This window comes from Schistocerca americana, chromosome 1 (genome assembly GCF_021461395.2).
Source record: "Schistocerca americana isolate TAMUIC-IGC-003095 chromosome 1, iqSchAmer2.1, whole genome shotgun sequence".
NCBI lineage: Eukaryota > Metazoa > Arthropoda > Insecta > Orthoptera > Acrididae > Schistocerca > Schistocerca americana.
In genome coordinates this window covers 1,158,018,902-1,158,036,433 of record NC_060119.1, presented here as the reverse complement: position 1 = coordinate 1,158,036,433, position 17,532 = coordinate 1,158,018,902, and the positions used below count along the sequence as shown (strand labels likewise).

The 17,532-nt window shown below is 39.6% G+C and overlaps 1 protein-coding gene across 1 annotated transcript in view; it reads left to right on the top strand.

The window, feature by feature from the left end:
* The window catches only part of LOC124597664, a 307,295-nt gene that overhangs the window by 167,395 nt on the left and 122,368 nt on the right, over positions 1–17,532 (top strand). Inside the window, exon 10 of the mRNA XM_047135951.1 lies at positions 6,090–6,321. Coding sequence (XP_046991907.1) covers positions 6,090–6,321 — 232 coding nt within the window. The remainder of the gene's footprint in view (positions 1–6,089; positions 6,322–17,532) is intronic.

The window sequence follows — 17,532 nt, the reverse complement described above, 5'->3', positions numbered from 1 at the left end:
CCAAAACTTTTTGAGGTTAATTATAGTTGCTAAAAAACTCAAAAATTGAGTTAAATGTAGATAATATATACTACTCCTTGAGAAAAGCTAGCTGTAAACCAATATGTTAATTACAATATATGCTACAGTTATGAAATCACAAGTAGTGATTTACTACAAATTAGATTGTGCACAGGACAATTGTAACAATTGTAAATTCTCAAAAGTGCATATTTTTTGTGTTGATATCTGAATATTTGGGGTGATGTATTCTTTGGCAGTAACTGTGAATCACAAACAATGATTTGCTACATAAAAATGTTATTGAAAAGACTCATTGTGGTAACTTATGAAAATGTAGTTTTGCAAGCTTAGAGAAAGATTGTTTTGAATGAGGATAGGCTTACTGTTCTCAAAAGTGCACAAATAAGTTTTAAGCCTACAGTTGACAATAAAGTAACAGTAGGAGTTTATCGCGGCACTTGTAAATTTCACTATACAAATAAGCAATGATACAATCAGTGGAAGATTGCAAAAGGGACACGAACAGTAAAATATACGAATCTCAAATTTCAAACAGGACATGACTCTTGCACATATCGTGTGACACAGAGAGAAATTCCAACGTCCACTTTATATGTAAACAAATGTACAAATTGCTGGATTTTTTATTTAGCTATTTGTGTGCCAACTACTAAACTGGCATGCCAAAGAAGAACACTGTAGAGTGAGTTTATCTCAGTCAAAATCAAGAAATGTGCAGCACCAACAAAGCATTTCTTCTGCCTGTTGCAGCTAGTACAGAATATTTATACTTCATCTTTTCTGGATACAATACTTGTCTGCCAAGATAAATCAAGATGTCTTTATTCTGTAAATGCTGAACCATTGTGGATAATTATTGAAACATGAGTATTTTGATTACAATACGAAAGTAATGGATGCATTTTTTTTATCTTGGTATGTATTTTTATTGATTCCCACTTGGGTTTTAAAAAGAATGCTATAATCTGTTTGCTTATTTTTGCTAAAGAAGGGAGATGGTAGGAAGCAGAGTTTATTGGAAACCTGGAAACAATAATAAAGTTAATAAATGGTACAACGTCGTTTTTTAGTTGTTACTTAAAAGAAACTGCTGTTTTGTTTACATTTTTTCAAAGGTTCACCTCAGTTGTTTGTTTCACTTTTTTACACTTTTTAACAAATATTTGCTGCAATGAATTGTTAAATACTGATCACATAGGAATGTACAACTTGAAGAATTATGTGAAAGTAGCCAGTTTTTGCAGAACTTCCTATAAAAGTGGTGGGGTTGCTATTTTTTCTAACTATAAATCAACCAAAGCCATAAATGTAATAGAATTGAGCTTTGAAGCTACAGCATTGGAAACTAAAATTGCTGGGAATTTATGTTGTGTATTAGGTTTGTATCGATCACCAAATGGTGTAATTAAAACCTTTTTTGAACAGCTTGAAGATATAATTCAACACCTCTCAAAAACATATGCTTATTTGATCATTATAGGAGATCTGAACATAGACACAAGAAAAAACACACAATACCTAGACCCTACTGGACTTATTGTGCATATACAATCTAAAAATAAAAATAGATAAACCAACCAGAGTAACAAAGCATAGTGAAACTATAATTGATCATGTAATAACAAATATTCCTACATGGTATTGTGATACACATGTAATAAACTCCACATTACCAGACCATTTTGCAACCATGATAGACATAAATATAAATACTAGTGATTCAGTGCAGAAGATATGGGAGATGAGAAGACAGAACTACCCACATAACATAAATCTGCTAAAAAAGATGTTAGAGGCAGAAAACTGGGAAACAATATATCCAGCTTAAGATGCAAACACCAAATGGAACCAGTTTTTTTTCTTTATTTAATTATTATTTTGATGTTACATGTCCTGTTAGTAAAAGGCTTGTCAAAAAGCAACAAAAAAAGAAAAGCTGGGTGACTGGAGAAGTAATCCATGCCAGAAATAATCTGAGTGTGTATTATGACCTCTCCAAACAAAAAAAAAAAAAAAAAAAAAAAAAAAAAAAAAAAAAAAAAAAAAAAAAAAAAAAAAAAAAATACTAAGGCCTACAACACACTGTATAAAATAAAAAAGAAAGAGTACTGTAGTTTTATCAGAGAAACTAAAGCATCATTCATCAGGATGTCTATAGATAAGGGAAAGAACTACTCAAAAGATTTATGGTCTTTCATTAATGAAGAGAGAGGAAAAGCGACAAATCGGGCAGAGGACACCTGCCCACTGATGAGTGGGAAAAGCAACGCAAACCCTCTAGAAATAGCCAATACTTTTTACAGATATTATATTACTGTAGCAGATGAATTAATAAGACAAAATAAAACAAATGCAGTAAGTAAATTGTTAAACCCCCCACAATACAAATACAATACAATACAATACAAAACAAATCATACTGTCGTTTTCATACCTACAACAGACACAGAAGTGTCAAACCTAAGAAAACAAATTAAAATTAAACATTCATCTGGCTTGGATGGTGTCACATCACATCTCATAAAGGAATGCAGAGAATGTATATTAAAACCATTGACACATGCTGAATGCTGCGATAGAAAAAGGTATATTTCCATATTCACTGAAAGTAAGTTAAGTGACGCCAATATTTAAGAAAGGGAACAGGGATGAATTAGGAAATTACAGGCCAATATCATTGATCTCAACATTTGCTAAAATTTTTGAAATGATGATAAAGAATAGAATTTTAAGTTTTATAACAAAGTACAGTATACTGCATTCATCACAACATGGTTTCAGAGAAGAGAAGTCAACAAAAACAGCATCAACAAATATAATTGAGCACATTCTTAATTTACTTGACAGGCAACAAAAGACTTGTGGGATTTTTATGGACCTATCTAAGGCATTTGATTGTGTGAACCACTCAAAATTAATGATGAAATTGTATCAGTATGGAATTTGAGGAAATTGCTATGACATACTTAAATCATACATTACAAATAGGAAACAATGCACGGAAATCAGACACACTAGTGGGGGAAATGTAACAAACTACAGATGAGAATTGCAAACAGTTAAACAGGGTGTGCCGCGAGGGTCGGGGCTTGGGCCAATACTATATATACTCTACGTAAATGACTTCCCTAGCTATATAAATCGGAAACTTGTAATGTATGCTGATGACACAACGATCATTTGCACAGCTGACACACAGAAGGAGCTTGAGAAGGAAGCACTCCTGAATATCGAAAATGCAAATAAATATTTAACACAAAACAACCTGTTTATGAATCAGTCTAAAACAAAGAATGTAGTATTTCAGACCAAGCATAGTGAAAATTATAATATAAATGTTAATATAAATGGAAAGACTATTAAAGAAGTAACCAGCACAAACTTTCTAGGAACTATAATAGACAAACATTTGGCATGGGGGGAGCACATAGATGCACTGTGTAAAAAGATAAACAAACAGATCTTCATCATGCATAAAACAGCTAAGACTGTGGATGATAAAGTCCTCAGATCAATGTATTATGCACTTGTCTTCCCACATTTGTCTTATTCAGTTCATATATGGGGAAGTGCACAAGCTGACTACTTAAAAAGAATATTCACAATTCAGAAAACAGCAGTGAGATGCATTGCAAAAATACCACCAAGACAGACCTGTAGGCAAGCTTTTGTACACTATAATATTGTGACAGTATATTCACTGTACATATACCAAAGCATAATGGCGGTAAGGTCGAGCGATGAACACCTCCTAAATAAAGATGTACACAAACACGGTGCAAGAGGAAATGAAAATTACTACATGATAAACAGAAATCTAAAACTGTCTATGACTGCCCCTGAAGAGGCAGACAAAAGGTTTTTTAATAAACTCCCCAAAATCATTAAAAGAGAAACACACCTAAAATGTTTTAAAAATCATTTGAAACTATATGTCACAGAGAAATGTGTGTACAGTTTGAGTGAATACTAAGATGGTATTTAAATATGTTATATCATTACTGAAATGTACCTTTAAAAATTATCATTTCTGTATGTCGTTTGGATTTGTGTGTTTGTATAATGTGAAACATGTATAAACTTTGTATGCTTATAGACTATTTCTGTTTAGTTATTTAATAATTTAATTAATACACAAATATTCCGCATGTCCAGGGCCTCGCTGCGATGGAGCACTTCCTTTCACGCCGATCACCTGCCACCCTACCTAAAACCTCTTTCCTCATTACCTTAGCCAGCTTCGTCCTGACCCACAACTTCTTCACTTTCGAAGGCCAGACATACCAACAATTAAAGGGAACAGCCATGGGTACCAGGATGGCCCCCTCATATGCCAACCTATTCTAAGGGTCGCTTAGAGGAAGCCTTGGTTACCCAGGCCTGCCAACCCAAAGTTTGGTACAGATTTATTGATGACATTTTCATGATCTGGACTCACAGTGAAGAAGAACTCCAGAATTTCCTCGACAACCTCAACTCCTTTGCTTCCATCAGATTCACCTGGTCCTACTCTAAATCCCATGCCACTTTCCTTGACGTTGACCTCCACCTGTCCAATGGCCAGCTTCACACGTCCGTCCACATCAAACCCACCAACAAGCAACAGTACCTCCATTATAACAGCTGCCACCGATTCCACATCAAACGGTCCCTTCTCTACAGCCTAGGTCTTCATGGCAAACGAATCTGCTCCAGTCCGGAATCCTTGAACCATTACACCAACAACCTGAAAACGGCTTTTGCATCCCGTAACTACCCTCCCGACCTGGTACAGAAGCAGATAACCAGAGCCACTTCCTCATCTCCTCAAACCCGGAACCTTCCACAGAAGAACCCCAAAAGTGCCCCACTTGTGACAGGATACTTTCCGGGACTGGATCAGATTCTGAATGTGGCTCTCCAGCAGGGATACGACTTCCTCAAATCCTGCCCTTAAATGAGATCCATCCATCATGAAATCCTCCCCACTCCACCTAGAGTGTCTTTCCGCCGTCCACCTAACCTTCGTAACCTGTTAGTTCATCCCTATGAAATCCCCAAACCACCTTCCCTACCCTCTGGCTCCTACCCTTGTAACCGCCCCCGGTGTAAAACCTGTCCCATGCACCCTCCCACCACCACCTACACCAGTCCTGTAACCCGGAAGGTGTACACGATCAAAGGCAGAGCCACGTGTGAAAGCACCCACATGATTTACCAACTGACCTGCCTACACTGTGAAGCCTTCTATGTGGGAATGACCAGCAGCAAACTGTCCATTTGCATGTATGGACACAGGCAGACAGTGTTTGTTGGTAATGAGGATCACCCTGTGGCTAAACATGCCTTTGTGCACGGCCAGCACATCTTGGCACAGTGTTACACTGTCCGGGTTATCTGGATACTTCCCACTAACACCAACCTGTCAGAACTCCAGAGATGGGAACTTGCCCTTCAGCATATCCTCTCTTCTCGCTATCCGCCAGGCCTCAATCTCCGCTAATTTCTAATTTCAATTTTCCGCCGCTCATACCTCACCTGTCTTTCAACAACATCTTTGCCTCTGTACTTCCGCCTCGACTGACATCTCTGCCCAAACTCTTTGCCTTTACAAATGTCTGCTTGTGTCTGTGTATATGCGGATGGATATGTGTGTGTGTGCGAGTGTATACCTGTCCTTTTTTCCCCCTAAGGTAAGTCTTTCCACTCCCGGGATTGGAATGACTCCTTACCCTCTCCCTTAAAACCCGCATCCTTTTGTCTTTCCCTCTCCTTCCCTCTTTCCTGATGAAGCAACTGTTTGTTGCGAAAGCTTGAATTTTGTGTGTATGTTTGTGTTTGTTTGTGTGTCTATCGACCTGCCAGCGGTTTTGTTTGGTAAGTCTCATCATCTTTCTTTTTAGATATATTTTTTCCACGTGGAATGTTTCCCTCTATTATATTCATATCATTAATTATTTGTTTCATTTATATATAATGAAATCAAGTTTGATGTTAATAGCCTATTGTATTACACACCCAATACTCTCAGCTGGATTTTCAGCTGGAGTCCATGGGCAAAGAATAAATAAATAAATATGTTTCAGGTTGAGAAAATGGACACTGATGATGGTTGAGCACATTAAAACTGGTGATGATAAAACTGAAGAAATTACCAAATTCATAAACAGAATATCAGGAGAGCTCTTGGATGGAGGAAAATCTGAAGGCTGTTTAAGATATCTAGTTGACATTATCCGAAAAGATAAAAGGTGCCAGGAACTTATAGAAGTAATACTAATGCCGTCTTCCACTCAGGAGGAACTCAATTCTTCTAAGGTAGGGCATAACAGGATATAAATTCTTCTTAATTTATGCCTGTGAGGGGCATTTGGAAGGTAGTACTAAAGATATAAATCTTATGTCAGTACTGTACAAAGTCTCCACTAAAATTTTTTCTACCAGAATGAGCATTACAGTTGACTTGGCTCAAACTACTGAGACAACTTGGTTTCATAGAGATTTGAGACAGTTTACTGTATCCTTCACTTTATGCAAAACAATTAATACTCATTGAAAAGGCATTTGATTCACTGAAACACCTATGTGTGTTTGGTGTGTTAATGCAAAATGAAGTGAAATAGGGCATTATTAAAATCTTATACAACATACACTAAACATCCACAGTGTTTCTAACTGTTGTTATAAGAAAACTGAAATGTCCATTGAAAAGGATTAAAACAAGATAACTCTATATCTCCAAAACTATTTTTAGCCATCTTAGAAAAAGCAGTGTCTAAACTGAATTGGAAAACAAAGGGAATTAATAAGTCTCTGAAAGGCGTTAAATACTTTGAGAATTGCTGATGATATTGTTCTGTTTGCAAATAGTATAGAACTTGAAATATTAGTGAATGAACTTCTGTTAATATGCTCTGAATTTGGTGTAAAAATGAACATTAATTAATGAACTTGCATTAATATCCTCTGAATTTGGTGTAAAAATGAACTTCAACAAAATCAAGTTCACGATAAATGAATGGACCACGGAGGGAAATACAGTATGTGTTGGAAATACACAACCGAAAAGGATCACAGAATATGTCTATCTGGGTCAATTTGTAAATATGAAAGGAGACTTAAAAACAGAAATATGCTGCTGTATTAAATTGGACTGGCAAACTTAACAGAAGACCCTCTCCAGGTTTCAAGTCTAAGATGCCAGCTGAGCTGAAGAAAAAGTTTGACCAGTGTGTACTACCAATAATAACTTATGGTTAAAGGACATGGACATCAAATGAGTTCATTTAAGAAAACTCACAGTAGCTGAAAGAGGAATGGAAAGATCAGTCTTGGGCTACACAAAGAAAGACAAAAAGAAAGCAGTAGATATCAGACATACAACCAAGATCAGTGATAAAATGGGAAGAGTAAGTGCCTTGAAACGGTGGCGGGCTAGTCATGTTGCTCAAAGAAAGGATGGAAGATACTCAAAACAAATATTACACTGAGTCCCAATACAAAGTAAACATTCCTGTTGTATCTCTTACAGTGTTTACTTTTTTATACACAAATTTCATTGCCTTCAAGTAGTGTTTGAAGCAGATTAACATATAAAAAAGTTATATGGAAAAAACCACAAACGATATGAAGTTTGTGTGTGTTTGTGGTTACAGTGCGCTAGTGGAGAAATATGGCCATACATGTGTAAACAATTCAAAACACTCTTCCCAATGAAAACAATGGCAAAAAGTGCATAAAGAACTCACTCTTCCTATTTCTCTAGAAATACCTACCAGAGTGATTAAAAACATGTTACACCCTCAATAAAATTCGTTATATAAAACTAATCTTGTTTGCCTAAACAGGATTAGCATATTATCAGAAAGTAGCATTGACTTCGTGAACATTAAAAGTGAACATTCCAATTTATATGAAGGTTACAAAATGGAAAGTTAGCAGTAATCATGAACAGCCGACAAAAAACTGAAATGCGCTATTTTTTGTGGACAACCATGGAAGAAAGCTAGCTATCATTTTACGGCATGTGAATGTGGATTTCCATGTAACTGGTATTGTGATACCCAGATGAGAATGAGAAACATTATTAAAGACATCTTGGGTTGTCGGGTGTTCTGCCGGATATCAGCGTCGTACAGTCTCAGGTCGCACCTGATGAGGGCCACGAGCTATGTGACCGAAATATCGTGCAAGTATGACGCTGATATCCGGCAGAACACCCGACAACCCAAGATGTCATTAGATTGCCGGGAAAGCCTGAAGAGTTACATTATTAAAGACGTCTGGAACATAAGAATACACTGAAGGACAGTGATTTCGTTGTTTGTGTGACTGGTGCAAATGATGTAGCATATAATGAAACCAAAAATTGTATAACAGGCTTGAAGAGTTTTTTACACACAAGTAAAATGGAAAACGTTGTTGTGTCAATACCTCATAGATGTGACCTGATCTTTAATTCATGTATCAACAATGAGATCTGTAATACCAACATTAAAATCAACTAACTGTGCACCATTTAATCAAAATGCAATGTCTTAGATATTAGTCAACTAGAGAAAATTCTGCACATTGAGCATCAAATTATTGTGCGAAGAAATTTCTGTGTCAAGAGAGAAACAAGATCATAGGCTAAATGAAATTCCTAAATACAATAGTATTGTTTTAAAAGACAGTCCTATCGTGCATGTTAATGTACCTTATTTTATAGGGAAAACGACATTACAAGAGAAGGAAGGATAGAAACCACATCAAGAGGAAACTGCAGCAAACTAATTAACTGAGATAACTTTGCTACTTTAGAATACCCTGTGAAAATAAATGAGCATACAAGATTCATTTAAATCAAAATCTCCTTTTGTAGTAATAATAGTATTCTCTTTAAAATGTACAATCTCGTAGGGGTACAGTCAATGAACTGCAATACTGGCTTGATAAAATTAACTGCAGCATTTTGTTTTTCAATGAACACTGGATGACAGAGTCTGAAATAGACCTCTGCATTTCACTTTGATACTTGCTAGTAACAAGCTACTGCAGAAAAAGCATATCACATGGTGGGGTCTCAATCAAAATTAAAAGCAGTCTTGATTTACATTACTCGATGATAGACCTTGGCAGAATATGCCTTGAAGGCATAATTGAAGTAGCTGGTAGTGTAATGCATACACAAAAAATTGTAATTGTCTCAGTTTATCGAACTCCGGGCTCTGATGAGATGGTATTTATAGAAAAAAAATTAATGCTTTAATATTACAACTGTCCAAATATAAACAGAATAAAATTATAATTGCAGGAGAAGTACCATAGATATAAGGGGGGGGGCAGCAGGCAGTAAACAAGACATTAAATGTGTACTGTAAAATACAAGGAGTGTTCAATAAAAAAATACAACATTTTTTTTCTGAAAGCGGGTTGGTTTTATTTAGGATTCCAATACACCATATTATTTTCCTCTCTTTTGGCTACAGAACCCTCACAATCTCTGTTCATTGCGACGGCCTTACGCCACCTGACTTGGAGGCCATGTATATCCACATGGTACTACTCTACTTCATCAATAAGCTTCCCATCGTATCGTACATGCACTGCTTCCCATGGAGTGCACCTTTATTTGGCCCCACACATCGAAGTCAGAAGATGTGAGAGCCCGACTGTAGAATGGATGAGGAGGAACAGTCCAACGAAGTTTTGTGAGCTCCTCTTGAACGCACATACTTGTGGAAGGCCTTGTGTTCTTGTGTGAAGGAGAAGTTTGTTTGGTTTTTCTGATGACAAACACACCGAAGTCATCTCTTCCATTTCCTGAGGGTAGCACACTACACTTCAGAGTTGACCGTTATCACCATGAGGGAGAATATCAGAGTGACTCGTTCAGAGTCCCAGAAAACCATCACCATGAATTTACTGGCTGAAGATGCTGCTTTGAACCTTTTCTTCTTAGGAGAGACGGTGTGGTTCCACTCCATTGTCTGCTGTTTTGTTTCCGATTCAAAGTGATAAACCCATGTTTCATCACCTGTGATAATGTTCGACAAAAATTGTCACAATCAGCCTTGTAATGCACAAGCAATTCTCCACAAATGGTCCTTTATTGCTTTTTGTGGTCTTCTGTCATGCGGCAAAGAACCCAGTGGGCACATACCTATGAATACTCCAACTGTTCGGTGAGCATGTCAGCACTATCATTGGTGACCTCCAGGGCCAACACGGGGGAGATCGCACAGGTTTGCACGACCTTGTTGTGATGATGATAGATGCCTCAGCCAATGGCTCACTGTGCGTTTGTTCACCACCAGGTCTCCATAGATATTTTGCAAGCACCTATGAATACCTGTGATGCTGTGATTTTCTGACAAAAGAAACTCAATGACAACTCTCTGCTTGGAACGTACCTCTGTTAATGATGCCATATTGAAGGCTATGCACAGTGCCGCCACCTATTGGAACTTCAGAAAGCTATAGGGTGTGAAGCAGAAATGTTCCACCAAATTCCACAACAAATTTCGCATTTTTTCAACTGAAATTGACTGAGAAAAGAAAGTGTTACATTACTTACTGAATACCCCTTGTATGTGAACAGTGTTGTGACTCGCTGATCATTCAAAGTGCCACCGCGCAATTACGCGCGTCCTCTACATGCGGCGCTGTCTGCCAGATATGCAGCAGCTGCGCCACCTAAGCGGCCAGGCAGCCAGCGGCCGCTAGACTTGGACTTAGTGCTCTTTCGAATGTTACCGTGTTCACATATCTTGCTTTGTCAACTTGCTCAGTGACTTATATATGTGTTGTGTCGTCCGTGACATGAAATGCCAAGAAGTGCTGTCGAAGACGTTTTTCATAATCAGGCCAGTCTTCCGCCATCTCGTCGTAAGGAGGAAAAGGAGGTATAGACAATGACGAGAAACGACCTGCATTTGATGCCGTGACGAAATTGGGTATCACCAGTGTTAGAAGCGTTTGTTGTTCAATGAGACCTTGCAATAGTTGCTCGACAGCAGCCATGGAAACCTGTGGATCAACGATGAAAAGGAAAAATCCCATCCTTGTCGCCAATTGTTATAACGTCAAGTTGAACACATATATTTCAAAACGACACAACACATATAAGTCACTGAGCAAGTTGACAAAGCAAGATATGTGAACACGGTAACATTCGAATGAGCACTGAGTCTAAGTCTAGCGGCCGCTGGGTGGCTGGCCGCTTAGGTGGCGTGGCTGCTGCATATCTGGCAGACAGTGCTGCATGTAGAGGACGCGCGTAATTGCGCAGCGGCACTTTGAATGATCAGCGAGTTACAACACTGTTCACATACAAGGGGTGTTCGGTAAGTAATGTAACACTTTTTTTTCTCAGTCAATTTCAGTTGAAAAAAATGCGAAATTTGTTGTGGAATTTGGTGGAACATTTCTGCTTCACACCCTATAGCTTTCTGAAGTTCCAATAGGTGGCGGCACTGTACGTAGCCTTCAAAATGGCATCGTTAACAGAGGTGCGTTCCAAGCAGAGAGCTGTAATTGAGTTTCTTTTGTCAGAAAATCAAAGCATCACGGGTATTTTTATTAATAAAATTTTTTTATAATTTTTAAGTGCTCAACTAAGCCGGTGGCATAATAGGGCCAGTCAGTAAAGACCAAGAAAGGTCAAATGTGGAAAATAAGTCACGCGATCACAAAGTTTTGTACAGTGGTACGATAGAAGGGAATGCCATGAACAACTCCCTAGAAATCCTGACCAGTGGGGGCTGAGTGTGGTAGTGGGGTTACATATGAAGGTCACTTTCATAAATTTTTCTTGAATAACTTGAAAACTATGGCCTCCAGTGAAAATGTATCAAAGAACAAAATGTCTTGCAATTAAATTTCCTACAAAAAGGTTCCTGTAGGAATAACACTTTGCGCATGGAGAGCTAAGAGACTGAAAATCTCACACATGGTTTTTCAAAGCCAGATATAATGTTGCTTGTTGCATAAAACGATATTGGTGGAGGCAGCTGAATCACCCTGTATGATTTGATGATCAGCAGCTGTGTGAAACATTATTCCAAATTATCTATTGCGTGCAAATTTCATGACATCAGCTGCAGTGGGTGTAACTGTATTACCAATTTTGACATATGAAAACAAGTGGGAAATCTGGGTTTGAGTCCTGGTCAGGCACAAATTTTCATGTGCCACAATTGCAGCTGATGTCATGAAATTTGCATTCAGCATTTAATATGGAATAAACTATCTTTGGTTGCCAAATTACACCAGATGAAATTAAGGTACTTTGTGCATATCATGAGAGTAAAAGGCTCACTAGAAAAACCTGTAATGCTCGGGTGAATGGAAGGTCAAAAATTTAAAGAAGAACCAAGGAAAAGGTAGATAGAGACCATTAAACAAAGTACTGAAATCGAGTTATGTGTTGATATACATTGTTCATCATGTCACCACAATGTCAGATGATGTTTATGCACCGGGCAGTGCCATACGAAATGGAGCGCACTATTGCGCCATGTGCGCATAGCAAGTAGGCCGGTGGGACAGCGTACCATTCGTCATACAGCACATGACAGCCAGCAGAGGGCACAGCTGCAGTATAGACTCACAGTATTGTGGTCGACACACCGCTGAATGGTCGTTAGTGTGTGTATGTTAACTACAGAATGTCATATGCAGTCGACCTGTTGACAATGTTGAAGCTGCATTGCGAGGTAATGATGGTTTTATGTTCCCTTGTTGGACTCATATGATTTGATATGGACACCGGTGCAGATAAGGAACATTTCTATTTGGATCGGGCACTACTACAGACGCCTCAGACATGGAATGTGCATCTGGCTGATTCAGCCAGCGTGCAAGTGGTACAGCGGATGAGTTATGTGTCATGTTAGCAGAGCCCAATCTACCTGGTACAGTGAAGGATACCACACCCACTATGTCCACCATGGATGTATCTGAGGGGGATCGTAGTACTGGTACCATAATTGCACTGCAATGAGGAAGAAGACGGGTCTGGAATGCACATCTGAGGGCACAGAACATTGAAAAAGTTATCAAAAGGGGAAGAATATGTTAACATGAAGGGAAATGTAGTGCCAAAGAAATGTCCCACACTCGGAGCATGCACGTATCAGAAGGGATGTAGTTGACATTTTTCACCTAAACACGAGTAACATCTATTTAACTCGTTCTATGCATTAAGTAGTTTGACTTGCAGTCAGCATACATTTTTGCTATGGTGAAGGTAGTTCCTATGGCACACACATATTCCTCTGGTACTACAGAGTCACAACGAGTAACAACACGCCTATACCATTTCCAGAATGAAGAGGACGTGGTCATGAAGGTGTGTAAAACATTCTTCAAGAACATTTCGCAGATATCAGATGGTAGGATTACAAGGATTCTTTCGCACAAAGTGCAGCACCAGACCCCACCACCGATAAGAGAGGCGCATGCTCTGCTAAAAGCAAAACACCAATAGCAAAGACAGTTGTGGTAGAGAAATTCATAAAACGGTTTCCAACATATTGGAGACCTTATGCACGAATGAATGAAACATTGGATTGGAAGTATTTGTCACCAGACCTGAGCATGGGGAAGTTATACCATTTATATAAATCCGATCACAATTCTGCGGTCTCATACTACATGTTTGGTCAGATATTTAATACAAGATTTAATCTGTCCTTTCATCCCCCTGGAAGTGATTCGTGCCATAAATGAGACCTCTATAACATCAAACATGCTGCAGCCAACACTGTGGGTGAGAAGGAACATGGAAATGTGAAAGAGAGTTACATCAGCGAAAGGCTAAGAGCGCACGGACGGGAATGCATCGCGATGCAGCAGAAGGCAGGCATCAGGACAATAATACAACCATGATTGCCTTTGATTTGATGAGCACTTTACCAACACTGGTATTTACGACAGGTATCTGTTACTACAAGTGGCAATTGTGGACATAACTGCCTTGGAATACATGACCTATGTACCAAGAAAGCTACCATGTATGTATGGAGTGAGGGCGAAGCATCCCATGGACCGCAAGAAATTGGATTGTGCCTCATGCATTACATTAAACATAATGTCCAAACAAAACGACTGATTATGTACTCGGATCAGTTTGCTGGGCAAAATCGGAATATAAAAATGGCCTTACTTTGTCAGTTCTTGGTTCTGCATGCAGACTTTACACCAGAAGTAATCCACCATAAATTCCTAGTCAGTGGGCATTCATACCTATCATGTACCCAGGACTTCGGTATCATTGAGAAGAACAGGAAATTTCACCCAAACATATACACACCCTCTGACTGGGTGAATGTCATTATCACTGCACGAGAACAACAACCCTTCACTGCTATACTGATGACAAGGAATGGTTTCGTGTCTGCAGTATATTTAGAGAGCATCATACGTAACCTTGTAAGTGTCGACACAAAATACCAGGGTGCAATGGTTCCATATTCAGTGGCTTCAGTAGAAAGCATCCTCTCCCTGTATCATGTTTTATAAGTACTCCAATGAGCCAGATGTCCCGTTTGCCAACGTCAGTTTTCCTAAATGAGGGTCGAAAGTAATTGAGACTCTGGATGTACTGTATCCCAATGGACATGCTGTTAGCATGTTGAAAAATACTGATTTAATGACCTTGCTGCAGTTCATACCCCCTGGTGTACAGTGGATATTACCGTAACTTGAAGATATCTGCATAGCCATGTGGCAACACCAACCGTGTAAATGATGATGCGGATGATGAACATTAATGTCTCATGTGTGTCTTGTCCAATATTTGTCTACAGTGTATAAAGCAATGACGACCTATCCCACATGTTTCGTGTATTACTGCCAAGTGCACCGAAACATAGTGGCCTAACCCACACAAAAACTGTCAAAAACACTATAACGGTTAACTCCATGTATAGCCGATTACCAGACACAATACCACATTGTATATACCACAATCATTGCTATACGCCACAATCACTACCTGACACATCAATTCTGCAAATGTCCATATCTTCCAGTGGCCATTCCCACAAACCATTGTGCTGATAGTCTCAATGTTACTCTTTCCTCAAGTGAATTCTCTTTCTGATAAACTAAATAGGTTGGTGTGCTCTGCACTGTGCACTGTCAGCATAATGTAAGTGTAAACATAAAGTAATAGCCATTTATACATCTTGATATTGTTCAGCATTATTGATTACTACTTTACCAAAATTATAATTTGTACTTTATTTGTTAACACTTTGGAGACCAGCCACTTAGAAGAACATTAGGCCTAGGAATCTGGCCATTTATGTTATTTTTAAAGCATTACTTGCATGTACGGATTTGATGTGCGCGCGCGCGCGCGCGCGCGCGCGCACACACACACACACACACACACACACACACACACACACACACACACACACACACACATCCATCCGCACATACACAGACACAAGCAGACATTTGTAAAGGCAAAGAATCATACACAGACACAAGCAGACATTTGTAAAGGCAAAGAGTGTGATATATGTGTGTGTGTGTGTGCGTGTGTGTGTGTGTGTGTGTGCGCAAGTGTATACATTTACATATGTCTGCTTGTGTCTGTATATGTGTGGATGGATATGTGTGTGTGTGCGAGTGTATACATGTCCTTTTTTCCCCCTAAGGTAAGTCTTTCTGCTCCCGGGATTGGAATGACTCCTTACCCTCTCCCTTAAACCCATATCCTTTCGTCCTTCCCTCCTTCCTGATGAGGCAACCATGGGTTGCGAAAGCTTGAAATTTTGTGTGTGTGTTTGTGTGTTTTTTATTGTGTCTATCTGCCAGCGCTTTCCCGTTTGGCAAGTCACAGAATCTTTGTGTTTAATATATTTTTCCCATGTGGAATGTTTCTTTCTATTATATAATAGAAAGAAACATTCCACACACACACACACACACACACACACACACACACACACACACACGCGCATATATATATAATGGAAGGAAACATTCCACGTGGGAAAAATTATATATAAAAACAAAGATGAGGTGACTTACCGAACAAAAGCGCTGGCAGGTCGATAGACACACAAACAAACACAAACACACACACAAAATTCAAGCTTTCGCAACAAACTGTTGCCTCATCAGGAAAGAGGGAAGGAGAGGGGAAGACGAAAGGATGTGGGTTTTAAGGGAGAGGGTAAGGAGTCATTCCAATCCTGGGAGCGGAAAGACTTACCTTAGGGGGAAAAAAGGACAGGTATACACTCGCGCACACACACATATCCATCCGCATATACACAGACACAAGCAGACATTTGTAAAGGCAAAGAGTTTGGGCAGAGATGTCAGTCGAGGCGGAAGTACAGAGGCAAAGATGTTGTTGAAAGGCAGGTGAGGTATGAGCGGCGGCAAATTGAAATTAGAAATTAGTGGAGATTGAGGCCTGGCGGATAGCGAGAAGAGAGGATATGCTGAAGCGCAAGTTCCCATCTCCGGAGTTCTGACAGGTTGGTGTTAGTGGGAAGTATCCAAATAACCCGGACAGTGTAACACTGTGCCAAGATGTGCTGGCCGTGCACCAAGGCATGTTTAGCCACAGGGTGATCCTCATTACCAACAAACACTCACTCACCCTTCACAATCTTTCCAGCAAACCTCAACCTCCTCTCATTGCCCACAAACCCAGTCTCTCCCATCTACTCAATCTCCCACTTCCAGCTCCACTCCCTCCAAAACCTCTAAATTCCAATCAACACAATCTGGAACCACAACACCCCAATTCAGTAGTTAACCTTTACTCCAAACCTCTCTCCCAATCCGAAACCTCTGTCCTATCCAAAGGCCTCACCTTCAGCCCCACTCCCAGATTTAACCAAACAGCCCTCGTCAAAGATTTACTGTCCTACACCCGTACTCTCTGCTGGAAATATCACTTTGCCACGAAGAAAAATGATCCTAATCCTACTCCTAATGATCCAGCTCTCCAAGACACTATCCAAATTGAACCATGCCTGGAACAGTTCCATCCTCCGTCACAGCGGGACACACCTCCTCTTCCTCAAAATCACCCTCTCCTAACCTTCCAGGAATTTCTGACTTCCAGCCTTGCCTCTCAATCCTTCTTAAAAAACCTTAATCCTACTTCCAACATCACCACTGCTGAAGCCCAGGCTATCCGTGATCTGAAGGCTGACCAATCTATCGTCATTCTTCCGGCGGACAAGGGTTCCACGACTGTGGTACTTGATCGTCTGGAGTATGTGGCTGAGGGACTGTAAGTAGTGTTGTCTGAAAGCTGATGCAGTCAAACAACACTACTTACAAAGTTTGCCAAGGTAATCCCATTCCTGATGTCCAGGCGGAGCTTCAAGGAATCCTCAGAACCTTAGGCCCCCCAACAAAACCTTTCACCTGACTCCATCAACCTCCTGACCCCACCAACACCCCGCACCCCTACCTTCTACCTTCTTCCTAAAATTCACAAACCCAATCATCCCAGCCGTCCCATTGTAGCTGGTTACCAAGCCCCCACAGAACGCATCTCTGCCTACG